The sequence below is a fragment of the Alligator mississippiensis genome, chromosome 10, assembly GCF_030867095.1.
Source record: "Alligator mississippiensis isolate rAllMis1 chromosome 10, rAllMis1, whole genome shotgun sequence".
Classification (NCBI taxonomy): domain Eukaryota; kingdom Metazoa; phylum Chordata; order Crocodylia; family Alligatoridae; genus Alligator; species Alligator mississippiensis.
Genome location: NC_081833.1, coordinates 4,816,454 through 4,831,083, shown reverse-complemented (window position 1 = coordinate 4,831,083; position 14,630 = coordinate 4,816,454). Strand labels below are relative to the sequence as shown.

The window sequence follows — 14,630 nt, the reverse complement described above, 5'->3', positions numbered from 1 at the left end:
CCTCATTTCATGTGATGCAGGTTTCAGAACCGTTTGCACGTGCAGATGCTAGCAGGGGGGGCAGTTCTTCCTGGAGGCTAGTTAAAATCCCACAGGGCTGAAATACCGGCGAGACGTGAAAAGAAGAGCTACAGGCCTGTTTTACTTGAACTGGTATTTCAGACCTCATCCATGTCATTATTAATGAGAGAGGCATTGTGCACCAGCATGTTTGAATCTGGCCTTTAGGATTCAGGTGCATTAAAATCTGGCTTTAAGAAAATAAAGAAGGATGAGATGACAAATAAAATTATGCATCTAATCAGCTCTTTTAGTGTTTTCCAACAGCCCATTTAGGGGCACGTTTGTCCTCCCCAACAACACAGGGGAACTGGCTCTTCCCCATGTAATCATGGTGCAGTGACATGGGTTTGCTGAAAGCCAGAATGGGAATCCTTTTTTATAGGCAAAGGACAAAAAAAAGTGGTTTCATGGGTGGTTTTTTTTTTTACTGCTACCCTTGTGTCTCAAGCATGCCAGAGTCGCACATAATTTCTGCAGTGAAATGTTTAATGTAGACATGCATTCCTCTGTCAGGTGGAAACAGAACAACTGCTGTGTGTCAGAAGCCTTATATTGTTAGCTGCAAATGGAGAGTCTCCTACTCCTCCTGGAGTTGAAGACCCCCTGTTTCTGGAACCTAAACACGATAGTGGATAGAAGTGCCCTAAGTGTCTCTGTGGTGTAGCACAGTAGCTTACACAAAGGTATGTGTCTTTAGATGGGCTAGCGTTAGTTGCCAGACAGTGTTAATGCTTTTAGAGAGCATTAGAAACATCACAGTTGGGGCACCCAGACATGTGCTTTGCCAAAGGACCGTCTTCAGCTTTCTTTTAATACATCTGTTATGCCGTTTATGGAGAACAGAGGAAGGCTGAATCTCAATGTTTGGCAAACAGCAGTGCTAGAAAGGGAGTTGGCATAGTCTAAAAACGATACAGTACAGAGCAGTGGTGGTGTGGTGGGGAGTGTTGAAGAGCAAGCATGTACATATTGCTGTGCTGGGGTTTTTTCTCTGTGCTACTGGCTTTTGAATGGTCGCCCAAGTCGGGCCAGGGTGCTGCTGTGAAATCAGAGGTGGGACTGTGGTGGTCTGGCCAGCTTCTTCTCCTGAAGAATACTGCCGAAGAGCCTTGCCGCGGCCATGGCACAGCCCCAGTGAATGGTGAGTCCGAAACCCCCGTGGCCATAGTTGTGTATCACCTGCAAGACAAGGAAAGTGGGGATGAGGAAAAGCCACGAAGGCACAAGGGTTCTCTACATTATGGAAGTGCTGCTCCTACAGCTGTGCTGGCAGAGCCCTTTAGTGCAGATCCAGCATCAGAAGGGGGTTTGCTGCCAGTAGAGTAACACCTCCTTCTCACAGGCCATTAGCTACAGGGACCTTGTCTCTCATCCCTCCCTTAAAGACCTGATTCCCATGCCAGACTGCCCATGACTCAGTCCTCTAACACAGGGACAGCGTGTTAGTCCCTGCCGCTAGCTTACTTAAGGTAACACCACTCATGGCTGCCTTCACCTTTAGTCTCCAGAGATACCTTGCAGACACCACAGCTCAGAGACACCCCAGGGCCCTGCCACAGAGCTTCACAGCCTCATCCCTCTGCCATCCCAAACCCCACCTCGCATCTGAGATGTGGCGTTCATTCACTCATTTCGAGGCCCTTTCCTCCCTTGGTATCAGGGCAGCTTCTCACACTGAGCAAGGAAAGGGCTGGCCAGTGGCTCACAATGCAGAGCTCTGTTCTCTGCTTTATTGAAGGGACCATAGCCGTGGCCAAAGACAATAGTAGCCTGATCTAAAGCCCGCCAACGGGAAGCAAGACAGATTCCTGTTGACTTCCAGAGGCTTTGGATCATGCCTTTTGCTGCGCTGCTCTTTGCCATATACAAGAGCAGCGGCAGCAGCACAGCACACAATCACGTTCCTCAAAGTACAAAATGTTATACCCCGCTTATTATTTGTTCCTGCCAAGGTAAATCACTTTGTTTCAGCAGGAGAATGACTCATGGTTGGGATCAATAGCTACACCTCTTTTCTGCCAAGGCAGCATAGAGATGATGGGATGATAAAAGAACATAGCGATCTATAAATTAATTCTCAGACAGTGTTGCTGTGCGCCCTGCTATGGGTCCTGCTTTATATGCTGGTCTCTTTCCAAGAATCCAGACTTGGAATAATCTCCAGCTAAAAACTGAATGTATTTTAATCCAATTTAATTATATTTCCCAGCCGCCATCCCTATTAGTGCTTGAATCTTTTCTGCTGGGCTTTCCACAGACACATGCATGCAGTTCAATCATGGAGTCCCAGGGCAGGCCCACTGATGAAAATGAAAATGAAATCATTAAGGATTGATGAGGATATTAATAAAAGGGGGCTGTGCAGAGGGTCCTCAGAGCAGATGGTGTGTTTAAACGTGTGTTGCATCAGTCTCTTCAATTGCCAGACAAACACGCAAGGCAGCTTCACGGGATGTTACCCTGTGAATTTTGAGAAACAAGCTAGACTCCCCTATCTCCACATTCAGATGCTGAGTAGGGTGGGACTTGATTTTTCAAGGCGCAAAGTAACTACAATTCCCATAACTAATTTTTATGATTTCAGCATCAGATTATTTGGTGAACTCGCTACTAAAAGCAGGTTGGAGAGACACTTGTTTGGGATGGTTTGGATGGAAATGCTCCCTCTTGACCCCCAGACGGCCTTTCAGCCCTATGAGTTTTAAACTGGAAATCACTGGAAGAAATCTTGGGGACACTTGGTCATTGTAACGTGTTAATGTGGACAACGATCCTTGCGATAATGATCAGTTGATTTAGGGTCCAGTTTTCCTCAAGCGAGATACAAAGTCACAGCCCAAACCACCACAGATCTGGGGTTCTGGTTTTGGAAAATGAAGGCACGACTCGACATAAAACCTTGACGGAACAGACTCGGCACAGAAACACGACTGATGTCCTGCGTTGCAAGGGGGAGCTCATCTCCAGGAGAAAAACTGCAGCATTAGCAAAACATTGATACTTCATTGCCAGCATCAAAACATAAGGTAAAAACTTAGTTTTGCCATATATGCTCGTTCAGCTGAGTAAAGCCGCATCCTTGATATGACACAAGGACCATTATACTGCCCACTCGGGATGTCAGTGGATCTCTGGAGACAGTGAGACACATACCTCTGATTTGGAAAGTCCGTGATGAATGGTCTCCCTCTCCAGGCGAACTCTGTGGCGCACTGGCCGCAAGCCGCTCCACTCATCCACAGCCTTGGCTTTCTAAGAACAAGAACATTTCTGCAACAATGCACCATCTCATGGTTTCTTTCTAGCTGCTCAGTATTAGTCATATATCTACCTTGAATAACCAGTCAAGAGGAGGACTTTTGTGATGTGGATTCTTGTTTGCTGGGAACAGAACTGAGATCCACCATCCAGTTAATTCAGGTTGTGTAGAGACCACAGTGACTTCTGATCACAAGCCACAGGAGAGCAAATTTCATAGAGGCAAAAGGCTCTGATCAGTTCTGTGCGCCAGCCAGGGCTCGGAGTGGTTTTCCACATTACTCCATTATAACATGACAGCATTGTCATGAGCCTTTGCTTGAAGCAGCCCAGCTAATGGCCAAGGTGGGGCTGGAACACTTTACCTGTCGTCATGTTAGAACAAGCACGGTCCTCGCACTCTACATGTGCCAGTTTGTAATGTGCTCGGGATGTTTGTGAAGGCAGACGCCACGGACATGTGGTGCACTATGATATGCCACTATACTCTGAGTCACGTTCTCACAGAGCAGAATATGCTACCTTGTGTCTGAGGTGGAAATGATGCTCTGCCACTCCGCTGCTGCAGTGTTTAGTGCTGCTGATAAGCTTCGAAGACAGATCAACGTTACTGTATACACAGATCAGTTTAAATGGATCCCTCCAGTCCTTCCAGACTCGCACTGCTGAGATCATCATTCGTTTGACCTAGCTACACTCATCGAATGCATTTGCCCTCACTGGTAGGATGGATTTCTCTCTGGTCTCTTGTAAATCATGTGCATGTCACAGCAAGTCGGGGTTCTTTAGCTACAGGCACTACAGCAACGTCTGATGGTCTAACATACCTGGAGACTCGGGAGCAGCTGGCAGCACCTTTCCCAGATGGTTTTATGATCCTGGGGGCTGTTTTCTTCATTCCAGTTTCCCAGCTGAAATATCCCTCCCAGGGTCACCAGCTTACTCCTGCAGACAGGACACAGGGAAAGGGTTTACCGTGTCCTCACTGGGACCCTCTCCCGACTCTTGGAGTTGCACTTTAATGGGAGAATCTGTCTACAGCTCATGAGTTCTGGTCACACATAGAAACCCACTGCAGGTTTCAGTCTTTCTGCTTGTTTTCACTGCGTGCCTGCCCCGTGCTTATGTTAAGGAGGCAGATAGCAATGCCTGCATGTCTGTCCACATACAAGTCAGTACCTAAAGCCAATAAGCACCTGAACAGATTTTGATCTTGGGCAGGACAAAGGAGTGGTTGCATCCCAGGTAAAACCAGGGTAATTCTCAGAGGAGTGGGGCTTGAGGGAATAGAACAGAAAATCCACATGAGCCTTTGGAAACTCACTGGGACTCGCAGAGATGGAAGGAAATGGAGTGCAGATGCCAGAGGTTGCATAATTCAGAGGGAAAGGCAGGTCACTGGAGAAGTACTGCCCAGCAGAGGGGACTTGAAGCCCTGCAAAGATGCTGACCCACTTCTTCAGCATGCTCAGGCATGGTCAAGAGCCCAAGGCTGCGAAAGGCAGGCAGGGGCTTCTCATCTCCCTAGTTCTGTCTCTCTTGTATTGTTGAATTTGGGGCATGCTGGTTTAGAATTTCCTCTGGCCGAGCCTGGCTCTGTTTGCTTCAACGAGCATGCGCCATGAGGCACTATGCCGCAGACTAGAACACCCCCATTGCTGGGGCTCCATGTGCTGAAGTGACTGAGGCATGTGAAGAACTGGCTCTAGCTGCAAGCCCTGGATGGTAGGACCGTGGACCCGTGCTGTCCACACTGCATGCTAGAACAAGAATCTGCATCCCGAGAGGTGGCCTGGAAACCTGGAGCTGGGGGCCTGCTTCGACTCGGGGGGAACTTAGAAATGTGTGCTTGGCACAGGGACCTGGGGAGCATCTGGAAGGGAGAGCTTGACAGTGCCCTCTGGCACTCGGGCATGCTTGGAACTGGAGGTAAAGTATCTCAGGAACTTGCAATGTGTGTTCTCCCTGCCTGCCCCCTGCCAGGCCGAGTTGTGCGTGAAGCAGGGATTCTTCACATTTAAACCCTGGAATGTGCTGTTTCCTTTGGGAATCTGCCTTGTAGGCCAGCTCAAATAGCTTGAGCTAAAATAAACAGGCTGGAAGGAACTGTATATGCAGCTGGGATCGTGATATAAAACCACTTGGAATCCTTTACTGGGGAGCTATAAGCGTTCAAAGTTCATATTTACGCAGGGGCTTAATGGCTAATCCTGAAATATTAGTGTGAAAGGAAGTGCCAGGAATGTAGCAGTCGGGTTACAGCTAAGAAAACTCCTTTGGGCCAAAACCGCACTGCATCCCTCATCTCCAGCAGAAGCGCAGACTGTGCACATAGCACAGATTTCGTGCTCTTTGCGTGCGGACATGCTGGCCTCTTGACTAGCTTCCAGACCCCCTCAGGAGCACTCTGCTTGAGAGGCATGGGAAAGCACAGGGTTAAGGCAAGCAGTGAGGGGGCTGAAGCAGGAAAGCCCTGACGCCTGCAGCCCCTGACTTCCACACCTCAGTCCTGTGAAAGGTCCCTTGGTGGTAGAACTTCCCAGGAACTGCGAGATGCAAGGAGATGGATGACTCCTTGCCTCAGTGCAGTAAGGGTTTGACGCAGGAACCCGTTCCTGGATCCAGCTGGTGTGCAGGCTGCACAGAGTGGCTGTCAGTAGCGGAGATTCAGAGGATATAGCACATCTGAGCAAAGGCACAACCACCACCCCACCTGTTTGCAGTGAGGTTAATGAGACTGCTGCAGGGGGAAGTCAACATGCTGACATGCAAAGGGGCTCATCCTGGGAAGCAATGGGATTTTGGCCCCAGGCACGTCTGGGGTGTGATTAGTCCCTCCAAAGGACACTTGTCCCTTTGTATTAAGCAGTGACAGCCCCTGAATGAGCAGCAAGAAGAGCTTTCAGAGTTTGCCTTGGCTCCCACGGCCACCGCGGGAGCTCAGCACCTCTCCCTGGAGTTCTGCTCAAACAAGCTGCATGGTTGGCAGGATGGGTCCCTGTTCCCAGGGATTTGCAGTGCTGGTGGGATGGAAACTGGTGGGACAGGACTCCCTTGCAGCCTGAGAGCTCACCCTGGACCTCCCCAGTCTTCGGGAGTTGGAGTGCAAGTGTGCAGGCACAGCGCTGACTCTGTGCAGACAAGAGGTGGGGGTCATCTTGTTCCTGTGTGTGCTGTCTGCTCCCTTCTGACACTCTAAATCAAAGGAAGCTTAGCTGTTACATACCCAGGTATAACGTATGGGGAGTTATAGATCCCAGATTCAGTGTCGTGAGTTATGATGAAATGCTTCACCCAGGGGGCCAAGACCTAGGAGATCAAGAAGACAGCACCATTCAGATCCACCCAGCATGGGACAGAACAGGTGAGGCCCTCTATAGCCAGGGGAACTACCTGCGAAACACCAACTCCAGCCCAGAGGCAAGCAAAAAGCACTGTTCAGGAGCCCGGGGAAACCCATAGCAGGGGCCTGCCAGCCACACAGTTCCTTTTGTTATGCTTATCTTTCACGTACCCAAGATGGACAGGGGGTAGATAAGCAGAGGGAAAGGCAAAGGGGCTTCCCACTAATATTCCTGAGGATCTCATGGTGTTTTTATGCATATACTAATAGCTGAGCCCTCCCCACATCTTTTGCAGACAAGAAGGACCACTCCCAGTGGGCTTGGGGCCCAGCTCAGGTTGGTTCTCTGGATAGCCTCACATAATCCAGGCTAGCCCCAGAGTTAGCCACCAGCCCACACATGCTCCTACATCCCCTGCCCTCACCTTTATGATTTGGCCGCGCCCTGGCTGTAGCTCCGGGTCTGGTTGTAGTTCCCCTGCGCGTACCCCCGTGCAGTTGATTATGATGTCCACACCCTCTGCAAGAAGCTACCGAGAGAGAGACAGAGCAATGAACCGCACATGCGTTATCCTGCTGAGGAAAAGCTCGATCCGCCAAGTGCCCCAGTTCCTGCCCCGGGTGGAGCGTGCTCGTGGCTCGTTCCTTCAGCACACCTATTCCAGGGCTCAAAGCCGAGCCACGCTGCTGAGCACCCCTCGTCAGGAGTGAATGTGCTAGACGGTAAGAGGCAGAAGGCCAGAGTTGGCCCCTCAAGGCCAACTCCAGTGGAAATCCCATGTGTGGAAGACTTCACCTCCTCTGGGGGAGATCCCAGAATGGGTGCCAGGGCCAGACTGCTGGGCTCAGGCATCAGTGCTTCCTTGTAATACGGATGTAGGATGCAGAGAGTGGGGACTACCTGGGCAGGACAGTGCTCAAGGCTGTGACTCCCCCACTCCGTGAGTCCTGCGTGCTAGTGCCAGCAACCTCCCAACATGCTGTGGGAGACCCTGGCAGATGACGTGCCAGCTGGAGCCTTTGCTTCAGCAAACAGCTGCAGGAATTATAAATGCTATTCAAAATCCAGTGGGGACTGTGCACAGCCCCCCATGCAAGGGGAAGGCTGCCGAATCTACTTCCTTCCCCCGATTCGGCAGTCCCCAAGGCTGCTTTCCAAGGGGCCAGCCTCCCTGCCTTTCCGGGGCTGAGGTTCTAAAATGGGAATTCCCAGCTCACCTCCCCGAAGGATCTGATCTTCTTCTGAAAGAACTTGACTCCTCGCTGCTGGAGCCTACAGGTAGAAAGGTCACTCATTACCAACAAGAAACAGCAAAGGCAAAAAATAACACCCGGTCAAAGATTTCTGCCTGGCTGGTAACGCACTACACAGCAGCACTTGGGGAAAGTGTCCAGCAGTGACCTGTGGTGGGTGGTTTTCTTTGGCAGGCGTGGCAATGGGATATCCTCAGTTGCCTACCATCATGAGGCTGGTGGGCAAAGTGAGGAAAGGAAGGTGGGTTTGTGTTCACCCTTCAATCTACAGATTAATGTTCAGAACAGCAGAAAGAAAATTAGGGGAGTGCTCACCTCTTGGTCAACCAAGGCAAATAGCTCTTGCCCTCTAGCATCAGTGCTGTATTGAACCAACCGTAGCTGAAAGCAAAGAAGAAAAGGAAGAATGATGGATGTGCACCAGCCTTTTGGAAGCTGATGGCTCCTGTATGAGTGTGCTAAGTTGGGTAGTGTTTGTGGCTTGATTAAAGTTAGCAACCATGAAGCACTCTCTCTGTACAGCAGCATGAGCTGGGTAAGTGATATGGGAGGACTCTATTGCCTCTGTTTCCCTGTTTCTCCCAGTTTTTGTCCTGCTGCCGGGGACAAGTCTCCTACTATCACTAACACACAAGGAACTGGAAACTGGACTTGGTGTCCCAGAAGCCCCCTTCCAGTACTACATTCATGCGTGCCTGTTAGCGCCGGAGTACCTCACAGACTCAGGTGCAAAGAAAAGCTGGTGATATGCCCCGCATAGTACATCTGATGCTGTACCCACCTGCAGCAGGATGGACCTTGTGTTGGGGCAATGTGAACAGGATTCTGTGGGGCCACTGCTAGAGATCTCTGTTCAATGGCAAAGCTCTCACAACCTGCCGCTAATTCTAAAGTAATGCGGACGGTGAAATACCTGTAGCCAGGGAAGAGTTCAAGCTCTTTCGGTGTCAGCTTCCTAAATCCCAGGACAATGTTTTTCCAAGATGGGTCCTACAGAGGGAGAAACTTTGCAGGCTCATTACCATGATTTAATCATTGAAATATGTTCACAGAGTCCAAGCAGCTGAGCATGGGAAAGAGCACATGGGAGAAGAATGCTTGGGCGCCTCTGCTGCACGGGCTTGTTCCAAGACAGCTAGGGCCAGACCTCCAGTGGGTCTAAAATGCCTTTGCTTCACTGGATCAATGGAGCCATGCCAGATTACATCCTCCAAGGATCCAGCCCTCTGCCTACATTTGCATATCATTGGGAAACCAGAGCACACGATTTCCAGGGAAGCTGGTAGCAGGGTGACTTTCCCACTGTTCAGCAAACATTTATTCACGAGAGACGTGTTAGGCCATTTCAGACATGAGCCTCAGAACCTCTGGTGCCTTCCACCCCACCCTGTAGCTTGCTTCCTACCGGGACTGGCTGTGTGAAAAGGTTGTAGCCGGACATGGGGAAGAGTCCCATCTCCTCTGCTTCCGGGGAGCGAAGGTGTCCGAGCAGGTAGTCAAACGTCTCTTTGTTCCAGAGCCTAAAATAAAGAGGGAGGAGCACGCAGGTTTGTTGAAGGCATCCAAATAACAGAACTCATCCTGCCCCTGCTCCTATGAGCCCTGGCACCCAGGAGACTCACAGGAGCTGAAAGCGTTGCATTGTTTTAGCAGCAGGTCTCGTGCAATTGCACACCTGCTGAGTGGTTCACATCTCTGCTGCCATTTTAGGAAAGGACCCAGGCAAAGGGGGCAAGGAGGTGTTCTCAGCTGGGTCCTGAACAGCAACGGTGCAGGCTGTGGAGCTGAAGCTGTGGCACCCAGGCAAGGCAAGGCTGGGGAGGGTGAGTCTGAGTGCCGGGAAGCGGAGACAGTATCCCCTAAGGTTTGCTGAAGCAAAGCCACAGGGAACCGTTTCTAACAACAAAGGCAAACCGAGCACAATGCAGAGGCCTCCCTGCTTGCACATTGTCTCTCTGCGAGGAAGCCCCCCTCAGGTCCGCTCCGGAGCTTGCACCGACAGGAGGGGCCATTTCTATCCTCGTCTGCTCCGCACAAATTTCCCACAGGGCTGCGATGGTGGGTGACACACCTGGGCTCACTCACACGCGGGGCTTGTACTGGTGCCGCTACCCTGGGGGCTAAAACCGGAGTGAAACGAAGCCTTGGAAAGTCTCTGGAGGCTGGTCTCATCCCCTTGGGACCATCCTCTTTCTGTCCCACTGAACAAAGGGATGGCAGATGGAGAGGTGACTGCACCAAAGGCTCCTTTTCAAGCACCAGCTGGTGCTGGAGCCTGTGTGCCCTGCACTGCCAAGGGGCACATGGGGTTGTGGACAGTGCAGGCCCCCACGGGAGGTAGAGCTGATGCTAGAGCTGGGTGTCACCATAGTCTAATAGCTGTCACCGCGACCACTAAACACAAGGATTAGTATCGCCCACGCCTTCGTGCTCCCCCGTAGAACCGTATCCCCCAGCCTGAGAGCTGCCACTTCCCCTTACGTTTCCTGAATGTTGCCCTTGTCATCCAGGTAGGGCTGCCACAGCCCGGCGGCACCGTCGCTGGTGGTGCGTGGTGTGTATCGGTCAGCGTAGACCTCGATCTCCAGAGCCGGGACGATGGCGTGATACTGGTCATGGATGCACAAGGCCGTGGAGAGCCCAATCACCCCCGCTCCGATCACAGCTACCCGCATGGCCGTGAGCGAGACTGCTCCTGCAGGGCCTGGACCAAAGAAATCAACAACCCGGTGTTACCAAGGAGGACATAAACTGGCTAGTCCGAGGTGCCTGAATGTGCCAGGAGCCCCGCCGGGAAGGCATGGGTTTGCTGGCTACTCAGTGGGCCCTGGTCTGCAACTGCTGTGGGACTGAGTGACAGCGGGGGAAGCGGTGCAGCTGTTCTAGATCTGCTTATCTTGAATGTAAAGTCCCTGCTGACCGACCTCTCGGACACCAGGGAGAAGGCAAGTGCTCAAGGGACCGCTGGGCTTTGTGTTGTGAGGACTGTATCCTGCTTCCCTCACTGCTACGGAGACCGCTACCCTGACGGGAGAGCGGTGACAGCCCGGGTATTCACATACCGTCCATGCTGCTCCGCTGGGACTTGCAGCTGTAGGGGCTCTGTGTTCCCGAGGCGGCACAGGCCGGCAGGGAGCTCGCTTGCATACCAATGCTGAGAGCGCTACGCCAGTGCCAGGCGCCGAGCCGGCTTGGGCCTCTGGCCATAAGCAGAGGGCTCTGGGCACACACGTGACTCCCTCCCCACAGGGGACAAGCCCAGGCTTTCCGAGCCGGCATGTCACGCTCGCCTCATCTCATTCCCGGGCTGCAGCTTGCCTTCCACACACCGCAGCCCCCAGCCCCTCGGGCTGGCGGCTGACAACCGAGCTCGCTTGAGTCTCCAGGCTGCTCCCACGTGCCGGCTGCCTCGGCCCCCCGGACAGCCAGACTTTGAACTCAGGGGGTTTTTTTGCAGAGCAACAGCAACTGAAACCCTGGGACTGCCAGGCCTGTGTCCAGCATGACAGATGCCAGAAACAAGAGGGAAGAACTGCTCTATTGTCCTTGCCGTGTGGGCACCCCCATGCTGCACTGCTGACGCACCTGCCCCAGGCCCTGCGGGGACCCCCACAGCAGGGCTGATGCCCCCCAGCCCACACCAACCCCATGCTGTTGCACGTTGCTTGATTTGCAGCTCTAGTGCCCCAGAAACAGCTCATGCACGACTTGGTTGGAGGGATGAGCTGCGAGGACATCAAGCCCACTGATGTCCTGAGGAAGAGAAGTGGCAGAGTGGGGAGGTGTCTTGCCCAGGGCAAGAGCGGGGCTCTCTAGGGCACCTCTGGAAGTCAGTCCATAACAGTAACTCATTAACCCACCTTCCCAGGGACACTGAAGAACAGACCCCTTGCTCAGCCCTGCTCCCTCCCATCTGCTTTACATCTGGGCCTGGGAGGACTTAGCCTCAGAAAAGGCCTGCTTTGCTCCTCTGGACTCAGTGGCAGAGGCTAGGATGCGACTGTCGCTGCTGACCTCTTCCACTGCTCCCTTGCTGGTCGATGAATAACCCAAGACCTCACCTGCGGGGAGGGACGGGTCCCCAGGAAGTTTCCAGGAGCTTCTGGGGTCTCCGCGGCACGCGTTCTCCCCGCACACTGTTCACAGCGGAGGACGCAGTGGACAGTCTGAGGTTCATTTGCCACCGGGGCAAGGATCCGAGTCTAATATTTGCTGCTCTTGGTGGCGGGGAGACAGGGTCAAAGTCTCCCTGCCAGGGTGACACTCGGGGGGAGGAGGTGGAGTTTTCCAGCCCTTCCCACAGCACGGCAGCCCCTTTCTGCTTGCTGAGCTGAGGAAGGCAGGATCTCCAGGGTCTACCAAAAGAAGTTGTCGCTAACACCCTGTAGGTCCTTTGTCTCATTAGAGCAGGTGTAGCGTGTAAAGCAAAGAGGTTGGTTCTCTTCCTGACTCTGCCATGGGCTCCCAATAATTAATTTAGCCTTCGTTGCCTCAGTTTCCTCATCTGTAAAATGGGTATAATTGTTTTCTGCCTGACATGTGGGCTATGAGGGGGAACCGCCGGATCCAAAGCATGCCGAGATCCTCACTCCTCTTGTCTGGATACAGAAGAGCAGCATGTAGGACTCCCAGAACAGCCTTGGCACCGTGGACATGCACCTGAGCAGCTCTTAGCAACCAAATGGGCTTTATCAGAGGAGCGTGGCAATTAACTGCTTCCAGAGCCACTCTCGAGCATGAGAGGAAGACCGGGCCAAGGCTGTTACCAATACACCTGGGAGCAGCGGGGAGCCTTGCCTGCGTGGTTGATTTAGTAACCACTGGCTTTCCCAAGCATACGGTGTCCCCCTTTCCCTCCTCTCCAATGAAGTTCTCTTGTGCTAAACCCTTACAGACTCACTGCCTGCGAGGGGGGCATCCAGGCAACATCATTTCCCAGATTCAGGGGGTTTTTTTGGTGGGGGAGTAACTTGAGCTGGTGGCATTTAAAGATTTTCAGAAAGGAGCAGACACCAGCCCTGGTAGGAGAGTCGGCCAACACTTCCCCCTGCAGAGCCAGGAGGATGGCTGTCAGTTTGGAGAGGGCATTTTCCCCCCAAACGTGGGAAAACACCAGAAGCATACTGTGTTCGCAGAAGGCCACGTGGCAAACCAATCCTTACGTGTAACCAGTGAAGAGCACGCGCTGCCCAGCAATCCCAGAGCAATTTCTGCATCCTGGCAAGTGGAGAACGCTCTCCTTTCCTGTCTCCTGGCTTGTCGTTCTTATTCTCAGGAAAGGAGCTGCTCAGGTGGGCTCTAACAAGACAGAAGAAGAGTTCACATCTTTCTGAAAACAGATGGAAGATCTCTCTTGGCAGATGTGGACGGCACGCGCAAGTGCCTCTGAGGTCCGCAGCATGCGTCACCTAAAGATCTCAGTGCTTTTTAAGGTAAGTGAATGAAGCTCCCACCATCCCTATTATCTCCTCTCTCTTGAGAAACCCTGCTCTGCCTCACAGAAGGATTTCAAGATTGGGCCTCTCCAGTGCTTCGTAGTGAAGGAGGGCTGTGCAGGCAGCACGGGGCGCGCCTCGCTGGACTGCAGTTATCAGTGGCTTTGTCAAATTAAGTGAGGGGAAAAAAAGAAACAGGGCCCAATCTCTTAATAATCAAAATAAAGCTAAGTGTTTGGGCTCCAGAGCCCAGGATTGCAGCTGGGGAGGTTGGTGTGTTTATTATCTATTTATTGTTATTTTGAATCATAGAAAATTGGGCTGGAATGGACCTCAGGAGGTCACATCCAATCCAACCCCCTGCCCCAAGCAGGAGCAGCCCCAACTAGATCATCCCAGCCAAGGCTTTGTCTAGCCGGGTCTTGAAAACCTCCAAGGATGGAGCTCCCACCATCTCTCTGGGTAACCTGGCCCAGTGTTTTACCACTCTCCTAGTGAGAAAATTCTTCCTAATAGCCAACCTAACCCCCCCCGTTGCTGCAATTTGAGGCTGTTACCCCTTGTTGTGTCAATACTCAAGTATGTATTCATCTGAAAACAGGCCCTTGGTTTTCTTTAGCGACTGATGTGTTGCAGTCCCCACAAATGAGAGGTTCCTCTGAAGGAGAGAGGTGGTTAAGGTACAGGGGGACATGTGGGCAGCGCTGGGCCGGCCCGAACACAGACTCCGCTCTCAGCAAGGAAGGAGGTTGGGTATGCTGAGTGAGAGCACGAGGGGGAATTGAGGCTCCGGGCCAGCAGGGCCTAGCTCTCATCAGCCACTGATGCTGCCGGTGATAAGTCACTGCAAGCCACATACAGGCCCTAGAGCAGCCTACTGATGGCTCCAGTCACTCCTCAGGCCGTCAGCTGGTATCCGGCCCCCTCTTCGACACACGAGACCGTGGGGGAGGATGGGGGGCAGCACGAGTTACCATGGACTCCAGCGTTCAGGGACGGAAGTACGCTCCGACAGGGCCCCTTTGCCAAGAAGGCCCAATTAGTACGGACCCTTAGGAGGCTGTGAGGACAGCAGCGTTGGCTTCGATTGTCTGCGAGGGACGTAGCGGGGAAGGTCTCAATTAGAAAGGGCTTTACATACAATCGGTAAAGCCTCTTACACTAATTACTCTGTTGCTTGTCTGCTCTTTGCTTTTGGCGATGCTAACCCCTCGCGCTTTCCTCGCTTGGGTCGTAACACTTCACTCTGGTCCTCGAGGATTTCAAAGCACTTTGCC

The 14,630-nt window shown here is 52.4% G+C and overlaps 1 protein-coding gene across 2 annotated transcripts; it reads right to left on the bottom strand.

The window, feature by feature from the left end:
- Nucleotides 1–528: 528 nt before the first annotated feature.
- On the bottom strand, nt 529–13,302 carry DAO (D-amino acid oxidase). Of its 2 annotated transcripts, none has more exons than XM_059713393.1 (11): nt 13,081–13,302; nt 10,400–10,622; nt 9,324–9,438; nt 8,832–8,908; nt 8,234–8,299; nt 7,883–7,937; nt 7,090–7,194; nt 6,548–6,630; nt 4,149–4,266; nt 3,217–3,315; nt 529–1,242 (listed from the first exon to the last, which is right to left on the bottom strand). In XM_059713393.1, the coding sequence occupies exons 2-11, from the start codon at nt 10,591–10,593 to the stop codon at nt 1,111–1,113; spliced, it is 1,044 nt and encodes a 347-aa protein (XP_059569376.1). In that variant the 5' UTR covers nt 10,594–10,622; nt 13,081–13,302; the 3' UTR covers nt 529–1,110. The 2 variants fall into 2 exon arrangements, with proteins under 2 accessions (XP_059569376.1, XP_014454032.1); XM_014598546.3 differs by lacking the exon at nt 13,081–13,302 and adding an exon at nt 11,980–12,131.
- Between the last annotated feature and the right edge of the window lie 1,328 nt (nt 13,303–14,630).

Excerpts from the sequence above, each read along its gene's own strand:
- DAO (XM_059713393.1), bottom strand. The coding sequence starts at position 10,593 with ATGCGGGTAGCTGTGATCGGAGCGGGGGTGATTGGGCTCTCCACGGCC. Across the intron at positions 8,300-8,831 it reads GAACTCTTCCCTGGCTACAG|CTACGGTTGGTTCAATACAG; the intron begins GTATTTCACCGT and ends CTTTGCTTTCAG. Across the intron at positions 7,938-8,233 it reads TTGCCTTGGTTGACCAAGAG|GCTCCAGCAGCGAGGAGTCA; the intron begins GTGAGCACTCCC and ends TTCTACCTGTAG.